The following is a 20,559-nucleotide window of genomic DNA, read 5'->3' as shown; positions in this document are numbered from 1 at the left end:
AAAATTTTTTAATAATTAACATTTTATAATGTTAAAAATTTAAGAATATTACAAGTATTTTACAAAAAAAAGTGTATAAGAGCAATTGTGTATCCAAGACACCAATAAATTTATTTTTCAGTTTAAGCATATTTATCCAAACATATAAATATTTATTTTTAAAATAGATTTCAGTGTTTTAAAAGTGCTAATAAAGTACATTTTAATGGTTTTATTTTTTGGTGGGTGGTGGGTGGGGGGGATTTTTATAAATAACCACTATAATAGACTTAATTAGGTTCTTTAGCTATAGTTTGCATATTTACAGGTCATACATATAGTTTAAGCTGCTATGGGCGACCTTATTTGTATAATTTGCGTGTACGGTTGTATAATTCGCATATATGTTTGTATAATTCACATGTATTTATATGATTGAGTTATTTTCGTTCGTATGTGTATAAACTGGTTGGTATAAATTGATTTGTATTTATTTTGTATAAACTCGAAATAATGAATTTACACAAACACAAATATCTGAACTTTAAATGATTATACAAATTATATTATACAAAAATTCATTCGTGTTTGTATAAACTGGTTAGTATCAATTGATTTGTATTTATTTTTGTTTAAACTCGGAATAACGAATTTATACCAACACAAACATCTGAAGTTTAAACAATTACAAATTACATTATGGAAAAGTTATACAAATTTCAAAAATGACACATTTATACAACTGAAACTCAACCGCATAGGTAAATCATAATTAATCAAACTCTAATTATATTAATTAACTAACTAGTATATATTTGTTCATGCGCATAATTTTTCTCTTTTTTTTTTCCCAACTTCACTTTCCAACAAAATAAGTCATATATAAAATAATTTTAATTAGAAAAATGCTCGTTATGAAGACCAGGCAAAAAGAGAGTGTTGTGGGCATATCATAGCAGTTGACGAGGTCCTTAAGCAAATAGGGATGGAGTTGGCAAGCAAAGTAGGAGACGCAGTGAGCAAAGCGCTGAACAGCAACAAAGTGTTGAATGTGGTGTTAATGAGTGCATTTGGGTTGCTATGTCTGAGATCAGTGCAGCAACAAAAGAATATGGAAGTTCTTGAGGCAGAAAAGGACTCTTTGCTCAATTCTAATAAAGCTATGAAGAAGACTATGTGGGATTGGAAGCAGCAGCTTTTTGCTGAAGCTGATTTACCCAATCCCCTTATTCCACTCTCTAAGCTTAAAGCCATTTATGGAGAAGTCCAAACCACCACATCGACCTCTGGTATCACTTTTCTCTATTTCTTTCTCTATCTGCTGGAATTGTAGCATTTGGGTTTTCTGAGAATTGCACAAATTAGCTGTGCTGCGAATGATTTTGTGGGTTTGGCTTGTTTGGATTTGGGTATCAATGATTCTTCTGCACTTTACTCTATGAAAAATGGTCACTAATTAGAGGAATAGGGGCTAAAAGAAATTTAAGGCGGTTGGGTTTAGTCTGTTGTTAGGGTTTAGGGTTTTACCTCCCATAACTTTTCTGCGTCAACTTGTTAGATAAATTATGATCACAAATTTGAGGGATTGAGATTAGGTTGGTTACTGGAAATAAGTACTTGATGGGGTTTCATTGTACATGCCCCAGTTTTTCTGCTTCAAAGTGTTCAGATTTCTGTATTAGATCAAGTCTGATACAAGTAGTCATTTGGTCTTGTGGCTGTTATTATATTCAACGAAATTTTATGTGGACAGGTGGAACTTAGAGGTTTATCCAAGATATAGCAAGGTTTAGACTTGATCTAGTTACTAAAAGCACTATAAACATAGCAGCACTTACCAAGGATAAGTTCTTTTAGAAACCTCAGGTGGACGAAGCCTAGTTTGCTTTATAGAAATGTGATTACTTGAAATTGTATGGGTGCAAGAGCTGGTGAAGCAAGCGCTCACCTGGTGTCGTAACCCCTATTGATATAGTCTTTTGCTACAAACAATCAAAGATGTATGATGGTGGAATGGAATTTCATAGAAGAAGTAAAAACCAGATGCATTTATAAGTGTATCATTTCTACATGTATAGATGAGTGGGTATTATTTGTAGAAAATCATGTCCTCTTGTAAGGTTTTCTACTTTTGGTATACTTCTTATATATGGGCAACCTTTTACCCTTTTCTAATGAAATTTATTACTTCATCAAAAAATAAAAATTAAGTGTATCATTTCTTTATAACTATATTAGACTGTTAGTGGGTGAATGTTGTTCATTCCATTAATTGGATCTTTCGCCTGCTCTTGCAGCATTTTCCATGTCCTTCCTTATCATCGTTCATCATATGCTACTTTTGGTGTTCCTTTTGCATTTATTGAAGTAAATCTCTCTGGACTTCCATTTCTTCAAGAATCAAGATGTTGGGAAGCAAAATTCTTCAAGCTTTATGATAAAATAGTAAACACACCATTCGTGTAACTAATGAAATGATAGTTGAAGTAATGATTCTGCAAAAATTGGTAAAATTACCAAATAAAGTGATTATGCTATTAGAAGTCGTATATATGAGGTATCAGAAAATATAATCACAGTACGAAATTTTGTAGTATTACCTCTGCTTAATGTTTTCATTTTTGAAATAATAAAAACCCACTTAACTTATTATGGTTATCTTTATATTATTTTATACTGGTTAATTTTTGCTTCACTCTTGAATCGGACCATTGAGAATCTACCAAAGTGGCAAAACCTTGATAATCATTTCCTGTCCCTCCTTTCTATTCTCAATTCACATATTACAATTCTTTTAGGCAGTTTTTGGTGATCATCCACTCCGCTGATTAAGCCTAGCTTCATCAATAGAGAAATCATGTCATTGTACACCAAATTATGTTTCTAGCTACGGACAATCATGGAAACATTAGCAATAGGTGGACGATAAGTCAAAACAGGGCAGTCTCTTGCCTTTTCGATATTTCAACAGACACAAGATATTTGAGAATTCTGACTCAACAAGAAAAAACAAGAAGAATTTTCAGAGCACACAAGATTATAGCCTAGTAATTTATGAAGTGGGTGGAAACCTTGGGAGCAGGGTTCAAGTTCCAGCAATGACAAAAATCAACTTTTTGGCAGAGTTATTCGATACTTGTGCTGGTGGGAGGTAGCATGTACCCTGTGGTAGTAAAGCTGTGGAATAATTGGTCCAAACACCACCATTATAAAGAAAAAGAGAAAAACAAGATTCATCATGGGGCTAGATTCTTCATTAAACATTAAACACCAGAAAGGTAGACATTGCCGATAAATATGGAAATTCATTGCGAAGAGTCCAAATGCCCTACTAGAAAATGCTCAATAGTCTACAAAGCCAGTCTTTTAAAGGAAAGCTCTCCTAACAGAAATGTAAGCGTCATTAATGAAAAATTGTCATAAATGAGAATTGTACCATCCTTAGGATAAAGTTCCTCAAAAGATGTCTAGTAGGAACATCCTAACATGTTAACACATGCACTTAATGGAGTGGTTGACTCCAGAAGGAGGTAGGGGAAGTTGGAAATGTTGAGTATATTAGACCTTGAGAGCTCATGTGATCATGTGAATTGGGAGTTCTTGGATTTCATAACGTTGTAGACAGGATGTGGATTAAGTTCTCCCTATCAATGACCAGATTCTCAGTCCTAGTGAATGGTAGACTTTTAGAAGAAAAGAAAAAGTTGTGAAGATCTTCCCAATATTGTATTCGTGCAATGGTTTATTAAATTCATAGCTTATTTGCAAAATGTAATAAAGTACCACATGAAATTTTTTGATGAAGTAATAATAGATTTCATTACTGGCATCAAGAAGATGCAAAAACTTACAGAAAACCTTTGTCGCTGCATTACATAAAGAACTATGCTAGTGCTAGGGAGCTAACAAAGTTCAAAAAGGTTTCAGGGTAATCTACCAGAGAAGTATTTTTCCACATAAATAGAAACATCTGCCATTGGGCCTTGATGGAATAATTTGGAGTTGATGAACTATCAAAACTGTTAAAGAATGACAAAAGTCCCACATCGGTGGTTAATGAGATGGGTGGACTCCTTATAAGGCTTGAGCAATCCTCCTCCCTTTGAGCTAGCTTTTGGGGTGTGAGTTAGGCCTAAGACCTAATTCAACATGGTATCAGAGCCTCTACGATCTTGATAGAAAATCAAAGAGCTTCCGCTGCCGGCGGGTGGCACCCATATATGCTGCCCGTCTGGCCAATGATTATGTTAGCAAAAGTTGGGTCACCATGCATCATTCCGGTGACTGCTTTTTCATATTTAATTTGTGTTGCACCGTGCCATCATTCTGGTGACTACTTTTTCATATCTAGTTTGTGTAGCACTGTGCCATCATTCAAGTGACTCCTTTTTCATATATAATATGTGTAGCACCGTGCCATCCTTCCGATGACTACCTTTTTTTGCATATCTGATTTGCGTAGCACCGTGCATCTCTCCGGACTACTTTTTATATTTAATTTGTGTAGTACTGTGGATTTTTTTCGAACTATTTCTCATATCTGAGTAGCATAGCATCATGTGTCTTTTCAGTGACTCCTCAGATTTGATTTGCATAGTTCCATTCGTCTTTCCGGTGACTCCTTAAATCTGATTTGAATAGGGTTGTGCCATCATTCCAACCCTACCCGTATAATTTTTCTTTTTCAGTAGGGTCGTGCCATCATTCCGACCCTACCCATATTAATTTTACTTTTTCAGCTGAGTCGTGCCATCATTCTGACCCTACCCATATTATTTCTCTTTTTCAATGGGGTCGTTCCATCAATTCGAACTATCCTATATAATTTCTATTTTCTAGTTGGGTCATGACATCATTCCGACCCTACCCATATAATTTTATTTCTTAGATTGTGACCACTTTTAGCCATCAAATCTAATACTCCGACATATGAGCATGTTTCGGCCAGCTTTTCGGTGACTTGTTTAATATCGACTCGTCTATTGATTCCAACATGATCCATAGACTTTATACTAGATTTTGAGCACTTGCAATGACCGTTGCATTGTGAAGAAGTATATATGGAGCAACCACCTAATTTTGTTGCTCAGGGGGAGTTTAGTAGCCTTGTATGTTGATTACGTAAGTCACTCTATGGTCTGAAACAGTCTTTGCAAGCTTGGTTTGGGAAGTTCCAACACTGTAATTTTATCACTCTGTATTTTATCGGCATTATGCATCAAATTCAGTATTTCATGAGAAGACCAAGCACATTGAGATTGATTGTCAATTTTGTGAAGTCGAGTGATCAACTTGCAGATATCTCACCAAGCCCCTCATCGGTCCGCGTGTTAATTACATTTGTAACAAGCTAGGTACATGAATTGTATGCACTAGCTTGAGGGGGAGTGTTAGAATATGAATAGGTTTATACAATCCTATTAGAATAGGAATAGGTTTATACAATCCTATAAGAATAGGAATAGGTTTATACAATCCTATTAGAATAGGAATAGGAATAGAAATAGAAATAGGAATACTAAATAGTATCCTACTTGGTAAAGGATTGTATTCTAGGGTCTATAAATAGGGTCTCAATGTAATAATGTAGACACAACAACAATTCAATAATACTCTTTTCCTATATTTCTCACATGGTATCAGAGTAGGGCCCGTCTCACCCGATGTTGGGGCCCCCAAAATCAAAAATTGCTCACGCACCAGATGCTAAGCACTGGGCGTGAGGTGGGGTGTTAAAGAATGACAAAAGTCCCACATCGGTGGTTAATGAGATGGGTGGACTCCTTATAAGGCTTGAGCAATCCTCCTCCCTTTGAGCTAGCTTTTGGGGTGTGAGTTAGGCCTAAGACCTAATTCAACAAAAACACCTTTCTGTTCCTCTTTGTCCACATACTTGCAGGTATCATTTCCAGATTTCCTTGATGGCCTTATCAACTTTCCAACTACTCCAACCTTCATTGGCCTCTTAAATGATCTGTGGGATTGCACAGCGGAGACCAAAAATAGAGTAGAACAAGCACCATATGTGACTAGCAATTTTGCAGTGGAGGAATAAGTGACTGTTGGTTTCTACCTCCTGTTGACACATGTAGCATCCGTTGACTATTTGGTCGCTCCTTTTCTCGAGATTGTCTTGGGTGCATGCTTTATAGTGTCCATCAGAAACATTTAATTTTTTTGGGCAGCTTAAACTTCCACGGCCAGTAGTAAATCAAATTATTTGTAGCACGAGTTTGCATAACCCGCTTTACCTGAGTACCTGCCATCATTTGCACTGCCCCATCTTAACTTATTTGATGCCTGCAAATTCAATCTGATCCTTCCAGCCTGGAGATTCCTTTTGGAAAGAAGTTGCAGGTTTTGCCGCCTTTATTCTGAGAGATATGGAGTTTGGCTCACTAGAATTTGAAAAATGTCGGGGAATTCATCCTTGAGGATTGTGTTGTTTAACCAACTATCTTTCCTGAATGTGGTGTGTAGACCATTGCCTGGTATTAATTGTGTTCTCTTGAAAGAGTTCCTCCTTAAGAAGTTATCAGTTTCAAAAAAAAAAAGAGTTCCTCCTTAAGCTTGCTATACTCAAATATTTCGTACATAAATTCTTAGCTAAAGGTGTAAGATTTATCAATGTAAAACCATCCTATCACTTTATGAGATCCTGCGAGTTTCAAACTATGGGGAAGGGTAGAGGGATAAGCACATTGTCCACCGAGTTCCAAACCATGCACCATTGACCCTTGGGGATTTCTTGGTTATAAGAAAAGAACCTTCTGTTCTTTTTTGTTTTCTCGAACTCGGTGTAGTTCTTTTTAGATTTAAATCTTGTGAGTTTGGTGGTAGCAAAATTCTTGTAGGCTGTAGCAACTTCTAAAATATCCCCTCTTTAAGAGTTTGAGATTTTGAAACTATATTTAGTTCTATCTTTTCTCTTTTATGTATTGGCAAAATGGTCTGGTGGACCCTTGTACTTGGATGTGTTTGTATTGTGAACCCTTCTATTTGCTCCTTTGTCATCTGAACCCTTGAACCCATCGAAACACAACATTTTAAACACATTTTTTACTACTCAATTGTGTGTATCACAAACGCCTAGCACATAATTTTAAAAATAATTATAAAATGACACGTATGATTATAAAATGACACACATATATAGTCACTCCACGTCATTTTTCTTTTTATTATATTAGATTAATGTAGCAACACTTTTCTTTCCAATTTTTATTTCTTTTTTCTATAATTGTCTCCATCCCCACAATTTCACTTCATCCCTTCTTTTAATCTTTCTTACCTTTTCCTTTTTCCTACATCTTCTACTCTTTCCATTGAAGTAAAAAATGTTGGCATGACTTCTGATTGTTCACAATATCGTCGGAGTTCAGAGTTGATTTTGAATTTTATCGGATTTGGGGTTTTGGTGGTGACTGGTGGCCTAAGGAAAAGTGGGGGTCTGATTGTTTCTAGTTGTTCACAATCTCGCCGGAGCTCGGGGCTGGTGGCTTTAGGAAGGTCGAGACTTATTGGTTGAGTTGGTTTGGTATTTTTGTTGTTGTTGTTGGTTCTCGTTTATAGTTGCTGGTGGTTGAAGCTTGTTGGAGGCGGTGAGAATGAAGGCGTTTTGGTCGGAGAAGGTGAAGACGACTAGAGGAAGGCAGTAAGTTTGTGTTTGGTTGGATCTAAAACAGGGGTCATTTGAGTGGTGGATAACTGAAACAGGGTCTCGAAAATTATTTGAGTTTTTTTTTGTTGTTTTGTTTGATTTTCAACTTATCTAGGTAGGTTTTTCAATTTATTTTCGAATTTAATTGTTGGTTAATCTGGATTTGATCTTTTATTTGTGTCTTTGTTGGTTTTGGGTTTTAGTCAATTACGTTGATTTTGTTGAAAATTTTTGGAAATTTTGCTTTGTTTTATGCTTAATGTTAATGTAAGATGTTTGGGAGTAGTGTTTGCCTTCCATGGCGTGTTTCATAATAAAGAGAGCAGTATAATAACAATAAACAATAGAGAAGAAATTTGGGGGGAAAAGATAAAAAAATAAATGGCCAAGAAAACCTCAAATTTTATCCAACAATGGTGTTAGATCCAACTAGGAAGATGATGGCTATATAAAAGCCCTAATGTGACTTTTAGACCCTTTTCCAAGGGTCTCATGCTCATAATAGGTGTGTTTTACACTCACTCTGGTATTAGATGTCACATAGGATGCCAAGTCAGAAATAGTGTTTAAAATAGTGTTTCTTCGGGGGTTTAGATGACAAAGGGGTAAGTAGAAGGGTTCACAATACAAACACATACAAGTACAAGGGTCCACCAGACCATTTTGCCTTATGTATTTTAGGAGATCATGTGCTAATTATGATAAATAAAGGACTATGGCATTGTACGTTGAATTTTGCAGTGAAAAAATAGTTGGATTTGTGCCAGAAATCAGTGGCTTTGAGCAAGCCAAGATAATCTATGAGTAAATATTTGATTGATGCAAGCTTCTGTTACAAGGCAATCCTAGCAGAAAGACCCCCATTAGTGGCCTCAGTCGAAATGATTAAGAGGATGTGAAGTTCTCTTTTTCTCTTTGTCTAACAATGACTGGTTGATTGAGAAACTCTGGATAATATGTTTTTCTTGGGGTATTCCTTCCCTGGCTAAGAAGAGCTAATGATCTCGCTAATACGACAGAGGCAAAAGTTAGGTATAATTTGCATAGAACTTCTCTGAGAGAGAAGAAAAAGTTGTGAACATCTCCCCAATATTGATTCCTGGAGGGTTTTAGCTTCTGACTATCAAACTTATTATGTTAGAGACCAAGTATAAACTTGGGCTGAATTCCTAAACTTGTATTTACAGGAAGTAATACATGAAGTTTTCTGTCAATAGCAGAAGTTTCATGTTATTCTTCACATAGGATATTTTGGGTAGAAAAAGAAAAGGGAAAAATGGGAGAATAACACACCAGAAAAGTCAACTCAAAGATGGCTTCTGCCTTCTGAGGTAGAATTGGTGGACTGAGACGTCGATGCTAGTGATGGCACTTGAAAGGCTTAACTCCGTTTTTTAATAAGCAGAATAAAATTTTGACCTTAAGGGCATGAGATGCTAGTGGCCCTTTCAGGAAGGTGGTGAACACTGAACAGACCCTTGACCTTGTTTTTGCCTCAGATCTACCTCAAGTCATTTCATTTTCTTCTTGAGCTCCTTTTCCACTGGTGGATGTCAAATAACAAGAAGTGGCGTTTTGTGATTGACATTGAAAACCATACAACTTTGAATAGGACTTCATCTGACATAATCTTTTGCAACTACCCGGAATTAACTTTATATTGTCGCTATTGTTAAAAGCCTTTTGTTACTGATATATATATAGACAAGTTCTTAATATGAACTTGGTAATGAACCAAAATCGAGTTCTCAATTGTGGCCTTTGTTATTTTCAGACCAAGAATAGGGAAGAGAAAATTCAGTGTCTTCCCGTGAATTAGTGAATTAGACAGGATTTTTTAATTTAGAATAAGCAGTGGATCAATTGTCCCTTGGGCTTTGGTCTAGTGGTAAGATCGCAGCTTGTGATGTGTGGTTAGGTCTATTGGCCCTCGGATTTCTCGGTTATGGGAAAAAAGTGGTGGGTCAATTTTCATAAATTTTATGAATAACTGATTGTGGAAATAACTTATTATTCAATGAGCATCTTGTGTTTCATAATTACAGAAGGCAATATAATCCACACACACACACATAATGTATAAGTATTATGGAAGGGAAATTGCTACTTACATTGCTTATCATCAAAAACATGCAGGTGGAGATGCTCAAAACAGAGATGGGAAGTCAGCTGCACCAGCATTTATTATCTGAAAGCCATTGTTGTAGCTTGTTATGACGAAGCTAGTTGTTTTCTGGCAAAATAACAAGCGGCCACTAAGATCTGTGAAATATCATGCTTCAGTTAGTAGAATGGGAAGCTGATCGTAAGGGGGGGAAAGTGGTGTAATTCTGAGTTTTTTCTAGGAACTTAGTGATTTACAATTGTTTTTTCCCCCTTTCCTCTCTCATGTAGTCTGTTAGGAGGTCGAGATCCAAGTTTAATTTGTGGTATTATTGACGCTGCGCCACTTTTCTACCTTTGTTCCTGGGACTATGCCATGAGTTGAGTTTCACCATCTATCAGCCAAATATATATGAGTTCATGCATTTGGATGTTTGATTGATTACACTACAGATTAGGCATGGGTATTCTCAGTGAGTTAACAATATGACTGGAGTTTCTTAGTCGCTGTGAAGATGTGATATTTTTAGAGCTTATTTACCTATCAAATGACGTCCTTATATGCAGGAACTAGAACAAAAATTTATATGCTAAAAGATACAAAGTAAATCAAGCACCGATAAGGGGAGAAGTGAGGGGTCGAGTCTAGTCGAATAATCTATCTTGTGCAAAATCGAGGAAACCTGATTTGTGATTTTTAAAGGTTATCTTAGTCTTGTGCTTTCTCATGTACTAGAGGAACAAATTCCATCTTGTTCTCTGGAGACTCTTGAGCATGTTGTGATAGAATGTGCCTCACATAACCATAAAATGTGCATCCAACAAGCGTCACTCCACATGATCCCAGGGCATTCATAGCTGAGATTGGATTTTGGAATATCATCCATGAAAAAGTAACAGCCATAGCAACCTGTTAAACAGGATTATCACAAGCAAGAAGAATTTCATGTTAAATATGGTCTGGACCAAAGGCAAAGTAAGTGGCAGGATCTAACCTGTCAAATTTGTACCCATGCAGCAAAGACTCTGCTAGAATAGTTTTTGTAGAAGTAGCAAGGCAACCAAACAAAGCAGCGCAAAATCCAAAAGTGTTGAAACTGAGCTCAGTAATAGAAGTAAGAAGAATTCCTCCAACAATGGGAATCAAGGAAGTCCAGATCCTCCATTCAAAGCTCTTCCTCCATACTAGCCACTACAAAATCACTGTTCAACATAGTTATTATACGCAAAAAATAAGCTAACCAGTGATTAAGTAGAGGCCTCAGAAGGGCTTTACCTGTTGTTGCAGGAGTAAATAACTTTATGGTCTGCATAAAAGAGACAGGAATATATCGCCAAGACTATGTTGATACAAAACACAAATGACATCGGAAAAATTCTTCTCCACTGATCTGTGGGTTCGACCACGATGAGTGGTTTAAGTTTGAGCAGTTAAATTACCAGGTATGCACCAATAGCTGAGCATATGAAGTGCACGCAAGATACTGTCAAAAGGAAATATAAACTCCAGTTTCTGCATAGATGAGTAGAGTATACAACCATAAGAAATGATATTGCAAGAAAGCATTACACATCTGCAACAACATGATCATATCATCTTTGCAGTTATAGTTCAAAAGGAGCACGAAGTTACTTTTTTTTTATGAGAATGGTAACAAAGAACAAGAAGTTACTTTGCTTCATATAAAGTAACTCTCAAGTAAGAAAGTAGAAAGCATCAACGCCTAAAATGCTGAAAAATTCCACCAAGAAGGCATGAACTCATGATTTACAGACAATAAACTAAAGTAATTACTCTGTCATTTGAGAAATCCAAGCATAGCAAGCAAAAGTCTGATTGATACCGACCTAACGTTGACAACCTTAAAACTGAGGTTGGAATTTGTAGAAAGGTAATGGTGGGAGAGCAGTGACACTAGTGTACAAATTAAGGTCTCTTATCATTTTTGAGGCGTTGTGATTTAAATCATAGAGGAAGAGAGTGAAGGTTAGGCTGAATTAGAGTCTTATTAACAAAATATTCAAACCCTACAATGCATCAACATACAAGAGACCAGCCAGAAAAAACATATATACACATTCATCTAACTATCTATTGTAACTTCATTTCGCTGGAAAGCAACATTCCTACACTAAATTAATTGAAATTGTTTGCAAGAGCCGCCAATGAAGCATTGGCCCTTGTGATAATGTAGAAGATCAAATCTTTAACAAATTTATTCTTCTTATAAAAGAAAAGGTAACAATCCAAAACTTAAGACACAAACATGTAATGAAGCACAATTTGAGATGGCAAAAAAGATAAAAATCCAAATAGACTACCAAAATCACAATGTTATAAAAAAAGAAAGATCCATTTGTTCATGATAATAACAGCAACATTGAAGAATAGCAAAAATGGATCTAATAACACTCCACTGGCACAATACAGTTTCCTCCATTTCTTCTCTAACTATAGGCACGTCTGTAGGGCCAAATTTGAGCTAAATTCGAGATGGGTGAGAATCAAATGAGTCATCTATAGAGACCCAGAAAAGAAAATTGAAGAAAATGGAAGGATTAATGGAGAAAAGAAGAATGTTTAATGCATGCATTAGTACAGTTAAAAGACTCAAATTACTCTCAAAATTGTTTTTACATCTTTACCACTATTATTGTGGACGATATCTTAAATAAATATTATTATGTCATGAATGCTATTTTTAATATATTAAGAGTTTGTTTGGCATTGCTGTTGGAAAGCTAAAAGTGCTTTTTTTTTTAGAAAAAAAATACTTTTTTCTTGAAAAATCAAGGGTTTGGCAAATGATATTTAATTCATTTAAATTTTGATAATAACTAACATTATTTTGCTTAAGCAAATCAAGTAGAGAACTTCTGCTGATAAAATGAATGAAAATTGCATCGAAGGATTTGAGGCGAATTCTTAATTTCTTACCATTTTTTCCATAAATAAAAATAATTAACTAAAACTTTTTTGATAAATCAGAATAACATCATAAAACAACTTCTTTGAAAATGTTTATAAGTAGCAAACACTTTTCAAAATCCTAATTTAGGCAGATACAAGAACTTCTAACAAAAAGAAAAAGAAAGATATAAAATAAACAATATAAAAATCGACATAACTTTCGCTTGAGAATAAAATCGATGAAAGATAATAATGAGTAATCGTCAATTCCTGCGCTTCAAACAACATGAAACAACCTACACTAACAAAAGGTGTAGCAAGAGTGGTATCAGTACCAACATGAGTTATAGTGCAATGGTGGATTGCTTCACTCTTAATCATAAGTCTCGTGTTCGAGTCTTGAGTATGTAGAAAATCTTGTTGAGAGTGTCACCCTCGAATGAGCCTTGCAGTGAGCAAATCGAATTTAGTTAGGACTTTAATGCAGACTTTGTCTTCGGACACCGAATAAAAAAAAACAAAAAAAGAATAATATCAATACATCACACGTACTGCAGATATACCGACCTGAATTAGACCCCATCACAAATTTCTACGTACATAAACAACAAACATAAATATATCACATTTAATTCCTCCTAAATTCATACATTACCCTCTTACCTTAGTCCTTTGGAGATTAGCTAATAGAGCTTCATTATTACCTTCTTAGCTCAATTTCTAACCTTGTCATTAATCTCATAATCAAATAGCATCATTATTTTATACCAATTCATTTCTCAGTTTACTAAGTACTAACAATCTAATTATATATCTATACAGTGATACTTTAACAAAGGAGCTTATTGTCAAATAGTTTGTAATAAATATATAGAACGTGCATTGTTCTATATCGGAAGAAATAAAAAAGTTTGAAGGCTTTATTTAAAAAAGTATTCTTGGTATTCTTTTATTTTATTTAAAACAAATTTAAATTTTAAGTTTTAAATATACGAGAACATGTGTATTCACGAATAAGATGGTTATTCAAAATACACAATTAATTAATAATCTCTCTAAGATAATATTTTTTTTGATACCGACTTGGGCCAATGAAAAAAACAATCACCTATTTCAATAAGATAATATATTTTCAGAGCTATATAAATATATGGTCCCATTAATATTATAAATTAATAATTTTTAAAAAGTATAAATATATCTAAGACAATTTAATGAAATATGAGATTGTATTATGTTCTATTTTTTGTTAAAATTTAAATCTAGTTGAAGTTCATCTTTAACTTTTCTTATTGCATCCAAAAATTTCGGTGTTGCCTTTTTAAATTGCACCATAAAATTGTGAAGAGTGCTAGATGCAATAATTGTTTCCTTACGCATAGCTGATTCCAAAAGTATTATATCATCTCCAACATTGTTTTTTCAATGATATCCACAAAATTGTTTAAGCTTTAGACCTCTGAACATGTATCATTGTCACCATCCAAGAGGTTATTAATGTCCATTTTATTGCGGTAATCGAGATCATTAATCATAACATTAAGTTCATGATCAATGACGTTTTCAAAAGTGGGTTCATTCAAATTTTTTGAGATTTGATCATCCCCAGACAAATTTTTAGGTGTCAAAATACTCTTTAAATTAATAAATATTAATTTATCGATTAAATAATGCATCTATAAAATAATAATATTTTATGATTTCACCTATATTAATTTAAAGAGGTTTTACTTTAGTCCTTTTTCTAACTCTATAAATCATTAGGTCTTTGATCCTGATTGTTAGGAAAAAATCTTCAAGTACATCGTGGTATGTTTTCTATGTCGGAAGAGAAGTTAGTTTTTTTTTTCAATAACCTTAATTAGCATTTTATTAATGTTTTTGTTTTCTATGGTATAAAGAAAAAAAACAAAAATAAATCTGTAAAATCTGTCCATCTAGAAATTTGAATTTGTCTGACATTTCCAACTAACGGTCATAATATGAGCATGGATTCATGGATTTCCTGTTGTTTTTTTTTTTTTTAATTATTTCTCTGTCCCACATTAGTTCATCACATTTCATTTTATACGGCGCTTAAGAATAGACATATATCTGCTTTTTCACTAGGGGTATTTTCGATATTCAATGTTTTAAGAATATTGAATTAAATTGCTTCATAATAATACTCTTGTTCAATATTACTTGTTCATTATTGATTTTGTAGATTTCTTAAGAAACTATGAATATAAAGTTATTGTTATTGTATTACCCTTTGAATATAATAAATATAACGTCTAAAAAAATGTAATCAAAAAATGACTATAATTAATAATAATGGTAAATTAGAAATTAAGTGTAAATTAACTATTAATTTCGTAAAATAAATAAATATTGTTGAACAATATAAAATAATAGAGTGAACAACTATTGTTGGATGGAGTAAATAATAAATAAAAGCAGTTCATTAGGCTTAATTACCTCTGCATCCGTCGCAACTCGCAAGCATGCATCTTTTATGTACATGTAGGGTCAATTAACCTTGCACATTTTCATCTTTGCTTTTCTCTTGCATTCTTTTGGTTTATCATTTAACTTAGTGGGGCCCATTTATAACCTATTTTTTAAGTTTCAATTTGTTTATTTAATTTTTATTTAGCACGATATTTAAAAAAAGCAATTTAAATCTTTGTTTTTCTAAAATTTATATTAAAGATGGATAAAGTATGGCAAAATATTAATTTACTTTGGTTATATTTAAATGACGTGAAAAGTTAAAACTAAAAAACTTGAAAAAATAGACATTTTCTTTCAATTTAAGTTACTCGATTTTAGAAATATTGCATAGAAACATATATTATTGAAAATAATAATATATACCATGGCTGATATTTTAGGCGCTTTTAAATAATTTTGTAGTGTTTAAGTAAAATAAAATTATCAATCAAAAATCATTTTAAAGGTATGAGTTTTGACTTATAAGAGTTTGTTTGGATTGATTTATTTTAAGTACTTTAAGCTAAAAGTAATTTTAAAGTATTTTAAAAGTGTTCGAGTAAATATTTAAAAAGTGTTTATAAACACTTAGTTTTAAGTTGTAAATTAGATATTAATTTTTAAATTAAAAGCCAAAAGTCAATTCAAATAGATTTTTGTGTTCAAACATGCTTAAACATAGTAAAGAGTCGTTTGGTAGAGTGTATTAGTATTGTGTGCATTAATTATACATAAATTATTAATGCATTGTCTGATTTAATGTATTAAAAAAAAGTTTGCATTGTATAAAAATATTTATTTACAAAAAAAAGTCTTCATAATTGTTGCGGAAAAGATGTAAAAATAATTTTGAGGGGCAATGAGATATAAACATGTATTAAAACCTCTTGCATTACTATTAATACCTAAAAATCTATGGTATTAATAATACACACATGAATACACAATGGTATACAACAAATGTAAGCATTAATTACATAGCTCATCGCACCGGACTTGCCTAGTGCGGGTTATCTCTCATATGTGGTTTGCGAGCTATTGCATAGGAGCGATGATTTTACCTTGTGCGCACTCAAAGGGTAACGGTTGTGGGTTCCTCTCATCATAATAAAATAAAATAAATTGCATAGCATGAAAAAATATACAAAATAAGATATTACTAATACAAAAAGTTAATACATGCATTATTTTTTGCTAATACACTCTATCAAACTAGCCCCGAAAGTAGAGTAGAGTGATAAGTACCAAACATACCAAGGGCAAAATAGTCAAAACAAGAAAATGTAAAGAAAACCCAAACACCAAGATTCTGATTTAATGTCTGTCTTGATGAACCCGCGCACACTTTATACTACACCTTTGTCTCCTCCATTGGCTTTTTCCACATTCCACTCTTCAATTTGCCTCCTTTCTTTCAAATAATACATACAATTATACTTTCCTTTCTTCTCTTACTAACCCCCCCCAAACCCAACCCCCTACCCCTCATCACTGTCACTCCGTACCCCTCCCCCACCATTTTCAAGAAAACCCCTTTACTCTCTCAAACCCCAAATCTCACATTTTGCTTCTACACTTGCAGAAACAAGAATTCATTTTTTTTTTTGTGTTTCTGCAACTTCTTGCTGTAGAACCAAGAATTGAGCTTAAAGGGCAAAAGGGTATCTGAGAAAAATGCTACCTTTCTTGTTCCTCTTGTTGAGCTTTAGTTTCATCCATCCCACAACTTCAAAATCTACTATTGAGCCATGTTCCAATTCTGATACTTGTTCTTCCCTTCTTGGCTACTCTCTTTATACTGACCTTAAGGTTTCTGAAGTGGCTTCACTCTTCCAGACAGACCCAATATCTCTTCTTACTACTAATGCTATTGATATTTCATATCCAGATGTTGAAAACCACATACTTCCAGATAAACTGTTCCTTAAGGTCCCTGTTACTTGTTCTTGTGTTGATGGGATCTTTAAGTCTGCCTTTGTTCATTACAAGACTAGGCCTTCTGATACTCTGTCTATGATTGCTGATACAATATATGGTGGTCTTGTTTCTGCTGACCAGATCAAGGAAGGAAACCCCAATGCTGTTGGTCCTGACCCTTCAGTGTTAAATGTTGGGACTAATCTTTGGATTCCTCTTCCTTGTACTTGCTTTAATGGGACTGACAATAATCTTCCTGCTATTTATATGTCATATGTTGTTAGGGCTGTTGATACTCTTGCAGGGATTGCTGCTAGGTACTCTACCACTCTTACTGACCTTATGAATGTTAATGCTTTGGGAGGTCCTTCTATTAAGGAGGGTGACATTCTTTCCATTCCTCTGTCTGGTGAGCAACCCACTCTTTTTCCTTTTTTGTCCCTTTGTTTTTCTGCTTCTTTGTTTTGTGTGTGTTTATGGTATGTAGGGGGTCAAAGTGTTTGATTTTCCATCTATAGTACTCCCTCCATTTCAATTTGTTCGTCTTGTTTTAACTTAACATGGTCTTTAATCTTGTTATCTTAAACATGTCACGTTAGACTTTAGAATTAAAGAACGACCAAGAAAGGAAAAAGACATTTTTTTAAACAGAATGAAAAGGAAACTAAGACAAACAAATTGGAATGGAGGGAGTATTCAACTCTAACCTTATGTATGTCGTATGTGTAGGGTTGTGTATGCAAACATTATCCCTATCTTGTATACCATATGTGTATTTGTGCTTGATGGGTAGGACACATATCATGAAGTATGTGTATCTACATTTAATGTAGCTTCTTGGTACTCACCTTTTGAGGGGCCAATTTGGCTAAGGAGGCATGCTTGCCATGCTATGGGTGAATATGTTCATTCTAGGTTTGTGGATGTGTTATACATATGAAAGAAGGTTCCCTGTAACCTTGTATTGCATATATAGGATGTAATTTGTACTAATGAAGATTTCATATCCAACATAAGAACCCTTTTTTGTGTCTACCTTTTTCCTCTTCTGTAATCTAATAAAGCAAGCAATAGTGAGCAAGCTAGCAATTTATTTAGACAATGTTTATTACTGAAGTTACTTTTAATAGTTGATGTTATGCTAAGGCTCATGAAGCAAATGTTGAATATAAGTTTGATCTGTTTTTGGGTGATTTTTTGTTTCCTCTTAAATGAAAATGTATCTCTTTGATATTCTTGATGAGAATTGCTTACGATGACCCGTTATGATTATACTTCGTAATTGTATGCATCAGATTATGGAGTCAAAAGTTGAGTGCCACTTATAACGATCTTTTCTTTTCTTGTCACTAGATGTAAGTGAAATACTTAAAGTTCTTGAAAAGAGATGTTACTGTAGTATAAGCCAAGAGTAGCATATCGAGAGTTTTTCTTAACAGTTGTAAGGTCACTAAGAGAACAGAACATGAATCCTTATTCGTAGATTGAATATAACCTTTCTCAGTTCGGTAATAATATCGTTTCTGGCTAAATTAGAAACAGATACTTTTTCCATTTCTTGTAATTTGGAAGTATTTTTTTGTTTGAGTTTTCATTGTTTCGTGTTCTTTATTCTTCTTGACGTTGTAATTTATCTAGTAGAAACTGCTTTATTGGAGATTCCATAAAAATGGCTCTGTCATAATATTTCGTTGTTGGATATGAGTGTTTATAAACAAAGATGTAACTTTAATTATATTAAACTTAGTACCAGCATTGCAGTAAAGCTACTTGATTTCATTGATGATAGATGTTTGATAATGATAGATGCTGTTTCTTTTCTCTGCAGCTTGTACATCTAGCTTCCCAAGATCTGCCTCAGATTATGGCTTATCTGTTGCGAATGGGAGCTATTCTATTACAGCTAGCCACTGTGTGCAATGCAGTTGTGGACCAGGGGGTCGGAAGTAAGTCAGCAGATTATATGCTTTCAATTTCATTTGCAGTTATCCTGGTCTTTTGGAAGTTCTGATCATGATATTGCTGGTTGTTTTGCAGTTTGTACTGCATGCCAGCTTCCTTAGCAGTTTCTTGCTCAAGCATGCAGTGCAAGAACAGCAATCTGATGCTCGGAAATGTTACCATACAACAGACTGGTGGGGGTTGCAATGTGACTTCTTGCAATTACAGTGGCCTTGTTAATGGAACCATCATCACTACGTGAGCATCATAGTTTAATTTTTCTGCTCTTATTTGCATAGCTATTATGGTCTCTGATTTTTGTTGCTTATGGCCTTTTGACACTTTTGTATGTCCTTGTGCTGGATGCAGATTATCCACTTCTCTTCAACCTCGATGCCCTGGTAAACATTCAATTGATATGATATTCCGTTTTATTTGGTTGAAATGTGACTTCTTGCAATGTTCTTTTGTTTCTTTTGCTTAGCACAACAAATGCTTTTCCCCTACTTCATATTTCAACAATCAAATATTTTTCAGGACCCCAACAATTTCCTCCACTTGTTGCCCCACCTACATCAGTAGGCCCCGACTCGATGTTTGCTCCTGCCCCTTCACCTTCTGAATCTGGTGGTGCTCCGATGGATGGTCCACATTCTTCTGTAGTGCCTGCATCTGGCTCAGTCATAGCATTTCCACCTTCAGGTGGACCAAGTGGAAGTGCATCTTCCGCTTGCTCGTTGAACCCTTTCGTTAGTTTTCCTATGGCAGTTTTCTTGTGTTTGTCTATGAAATACGCGATCTCACTTCCTTTATAATCCTTATGAGTTGTGGATTACCAGGTAAGGGATTTTTCCCTTGTTAGAAAGAGGAAGGATGTGTAATTTTGTGTTTCTTTTCTTCCTTCAAGTGTAATTTCACTTGAACATTGTAGGGTATACTATTTATTGCTCCCAAATTCTGAATTAATTTTGTGATTTTTCTATTTTTTTTGTGAATTTTGAGTTTTTGACCTGTGATATCTGTGTATCCGTTTTTGTATAGTCTGTTCTTACGTTTCGCACAATACCTTCCGGTTGAGGCGACAATATTTTTGGAGAGGGACAAACAATCACGGAAAGTATTAATTACTTAATTGAGTTTAAGTTTTGTGTACAGTTAGTTAGTTATCGAATATTCTACACCATCGGTTAAAGTTGTGTAGGAAGAGTAAGAAACTTTACTTAATATCACTATCTATAATACATGGGAAGTAAAATGTTATGATATGTTAAATTGCACTCATTATTTTTGTGTGTATTATTGAATAATTTAGCGTATAACTGACTTTTTCGAATAAGTTTCAATTTGAATTTATGCCCTTTTTCATAAAATAAAATAAGAAGAAAGGGCAGACACATGGAGTATGTGTAAATGTTTACCCTGAATTGATTGAACGTGAAGATAGTGACAACGGTGCGCCAAATCAAATTCCACTACCTGTCGTTTTCACTAGGCCAACGTGAAAATCGACACCGCTAAATTGAATTCAAAATTTAATCTATTGAGTTCAGAATCGTTGTTTATATTTATATAA

At 34.2% G+C, this 20,559-nt stretch overlaps 2 protein-coding genes and 1 pseudogene across 3 annotated transcripts; 2 read left to right on the top strand and 1 right to left on the bottom strand.

Annotated features, from left to right (window-relative positions):
• The first annotated feature begins 912 nt into the window (after window positions 1-912).
• On the top strand, window positions 913-10,270 carry LOC125843630 (uncharacterized). 2 transcript variants are annotated; one of them, XM_049522783.1, is made up of 2 exons: window positions 913-1,268; window positions 9,776-10,270. In XM_049522783.1, exons 1-2 carry the CDS (start codon window positions 965-967, stop codon window positions 9,829-9,831), a joined length of 360 nt encoding a protein of 119 aa, XP_049378740.1. In that variant the 5' UTR covers window positions 913-964; the 3' UTR covers window positions 9,832-10,270. The 2 variants fall into 2 exon arrangements, with proteins under 2 accessions (XP_049378740.1, XP_049378739.1); XM_049522782.1 differs by lacking the exon at window positions 9,776-10,270 and adding an exon at window positions 2,277-2,467.
• A 181-nt stretch (window positions 10,271-10,451) lies between these two features.
• On the bottom strand, window positions 10,452-12,287 carry LOC125845929 (GDP-mannose transporter GONST5-like; annotated as a pseudogene).
• Window positions 12,288-16,597: 4,310 nt separating this feature from the next.
• Window positions 16,598-19,987, top strand: LOC125843615 (lysM domain-containing GPI-anchored protein 1-like). The gene is made up of 5 exons (XM_049522763.1): window positions 16,598-17,454; window positions 18,874-18,991; window positions 19,083-19,244; window positions 19,356-19,387; window positions 19,524-19,987. The coding sequence occupies exons 1-5, from the start codon at window positions 16,803-16,805 to the stop codon at window positions 19,799-19,801; spliced, it is 1,242 nt and encodes a 413-aa protein (XP_049378720.1). The 5' UTR covers window positions 16,598-16,802; the 3' UTR covers window positions 19,802-19,987.
• The last annotated feature ends 572 nt before the right edge of the window (window positions 19,988-20,559 follow it).

This window comes from Solanum stenotomum, chromosome 11 (genome assembly GCF_019186545.1).
Source record: "Solanum stenotomum isolate F172 chromosome 11, ASM1918654v1, whole genome shotgun sequence".
Lineage (NCBI taxonomy): Eukaryota > Viridiplantae > Streptophyta > Magnoliopsida > Solanales > Solanaceae > Solanum > Solanum stenotomum.
The sequence above is the reverse complement of the archived record's forward strand: the minus strand, read 5'-3'. Positions and strand labels throughout refer to the sequence as shown.

Excerpts from the sequence above, each read along its gene's own strand:
- LOC125843630 (XM_049522782.1), top strand. The coding sequence starts at position 965 with ATGGAGTTGGCAAGCAAAGTAGGAGACGCAGTGAGCAAAGCGCTGAAC. Across the intron at positions 1,269-2,276 it reads AACCACCACATCGACCTCTG|CATTTTCCATGTCCTTCCTT; the intron begins GTATCACTTTTC and ends CTGCTCTTGCAG.
- LOC125843615 (XM_049522763.1), top strand. The coding sequence starts at position 16,803 with ATGCTACCTTTCTTGTTCCTCTTGTTGAGCTTTAGTTTCATCCATCCC. Across the intron at positions 17,455-18,873 it reads TCTTTCCATTCCTCTGTCTG|CTTGTACATCTAGCTTCCCA; the intron begins GTGAGCAACCCA and ends TTTTCTCTGCAG. Across the intron at positions 18,992-19,082 it reads TGTGGACCAGGGGGTCGGAA|TTTGTACTGCATGCCAGCTT; the intron begins GTAAGTCAGCAG and ends GTTGTTTTGCAG.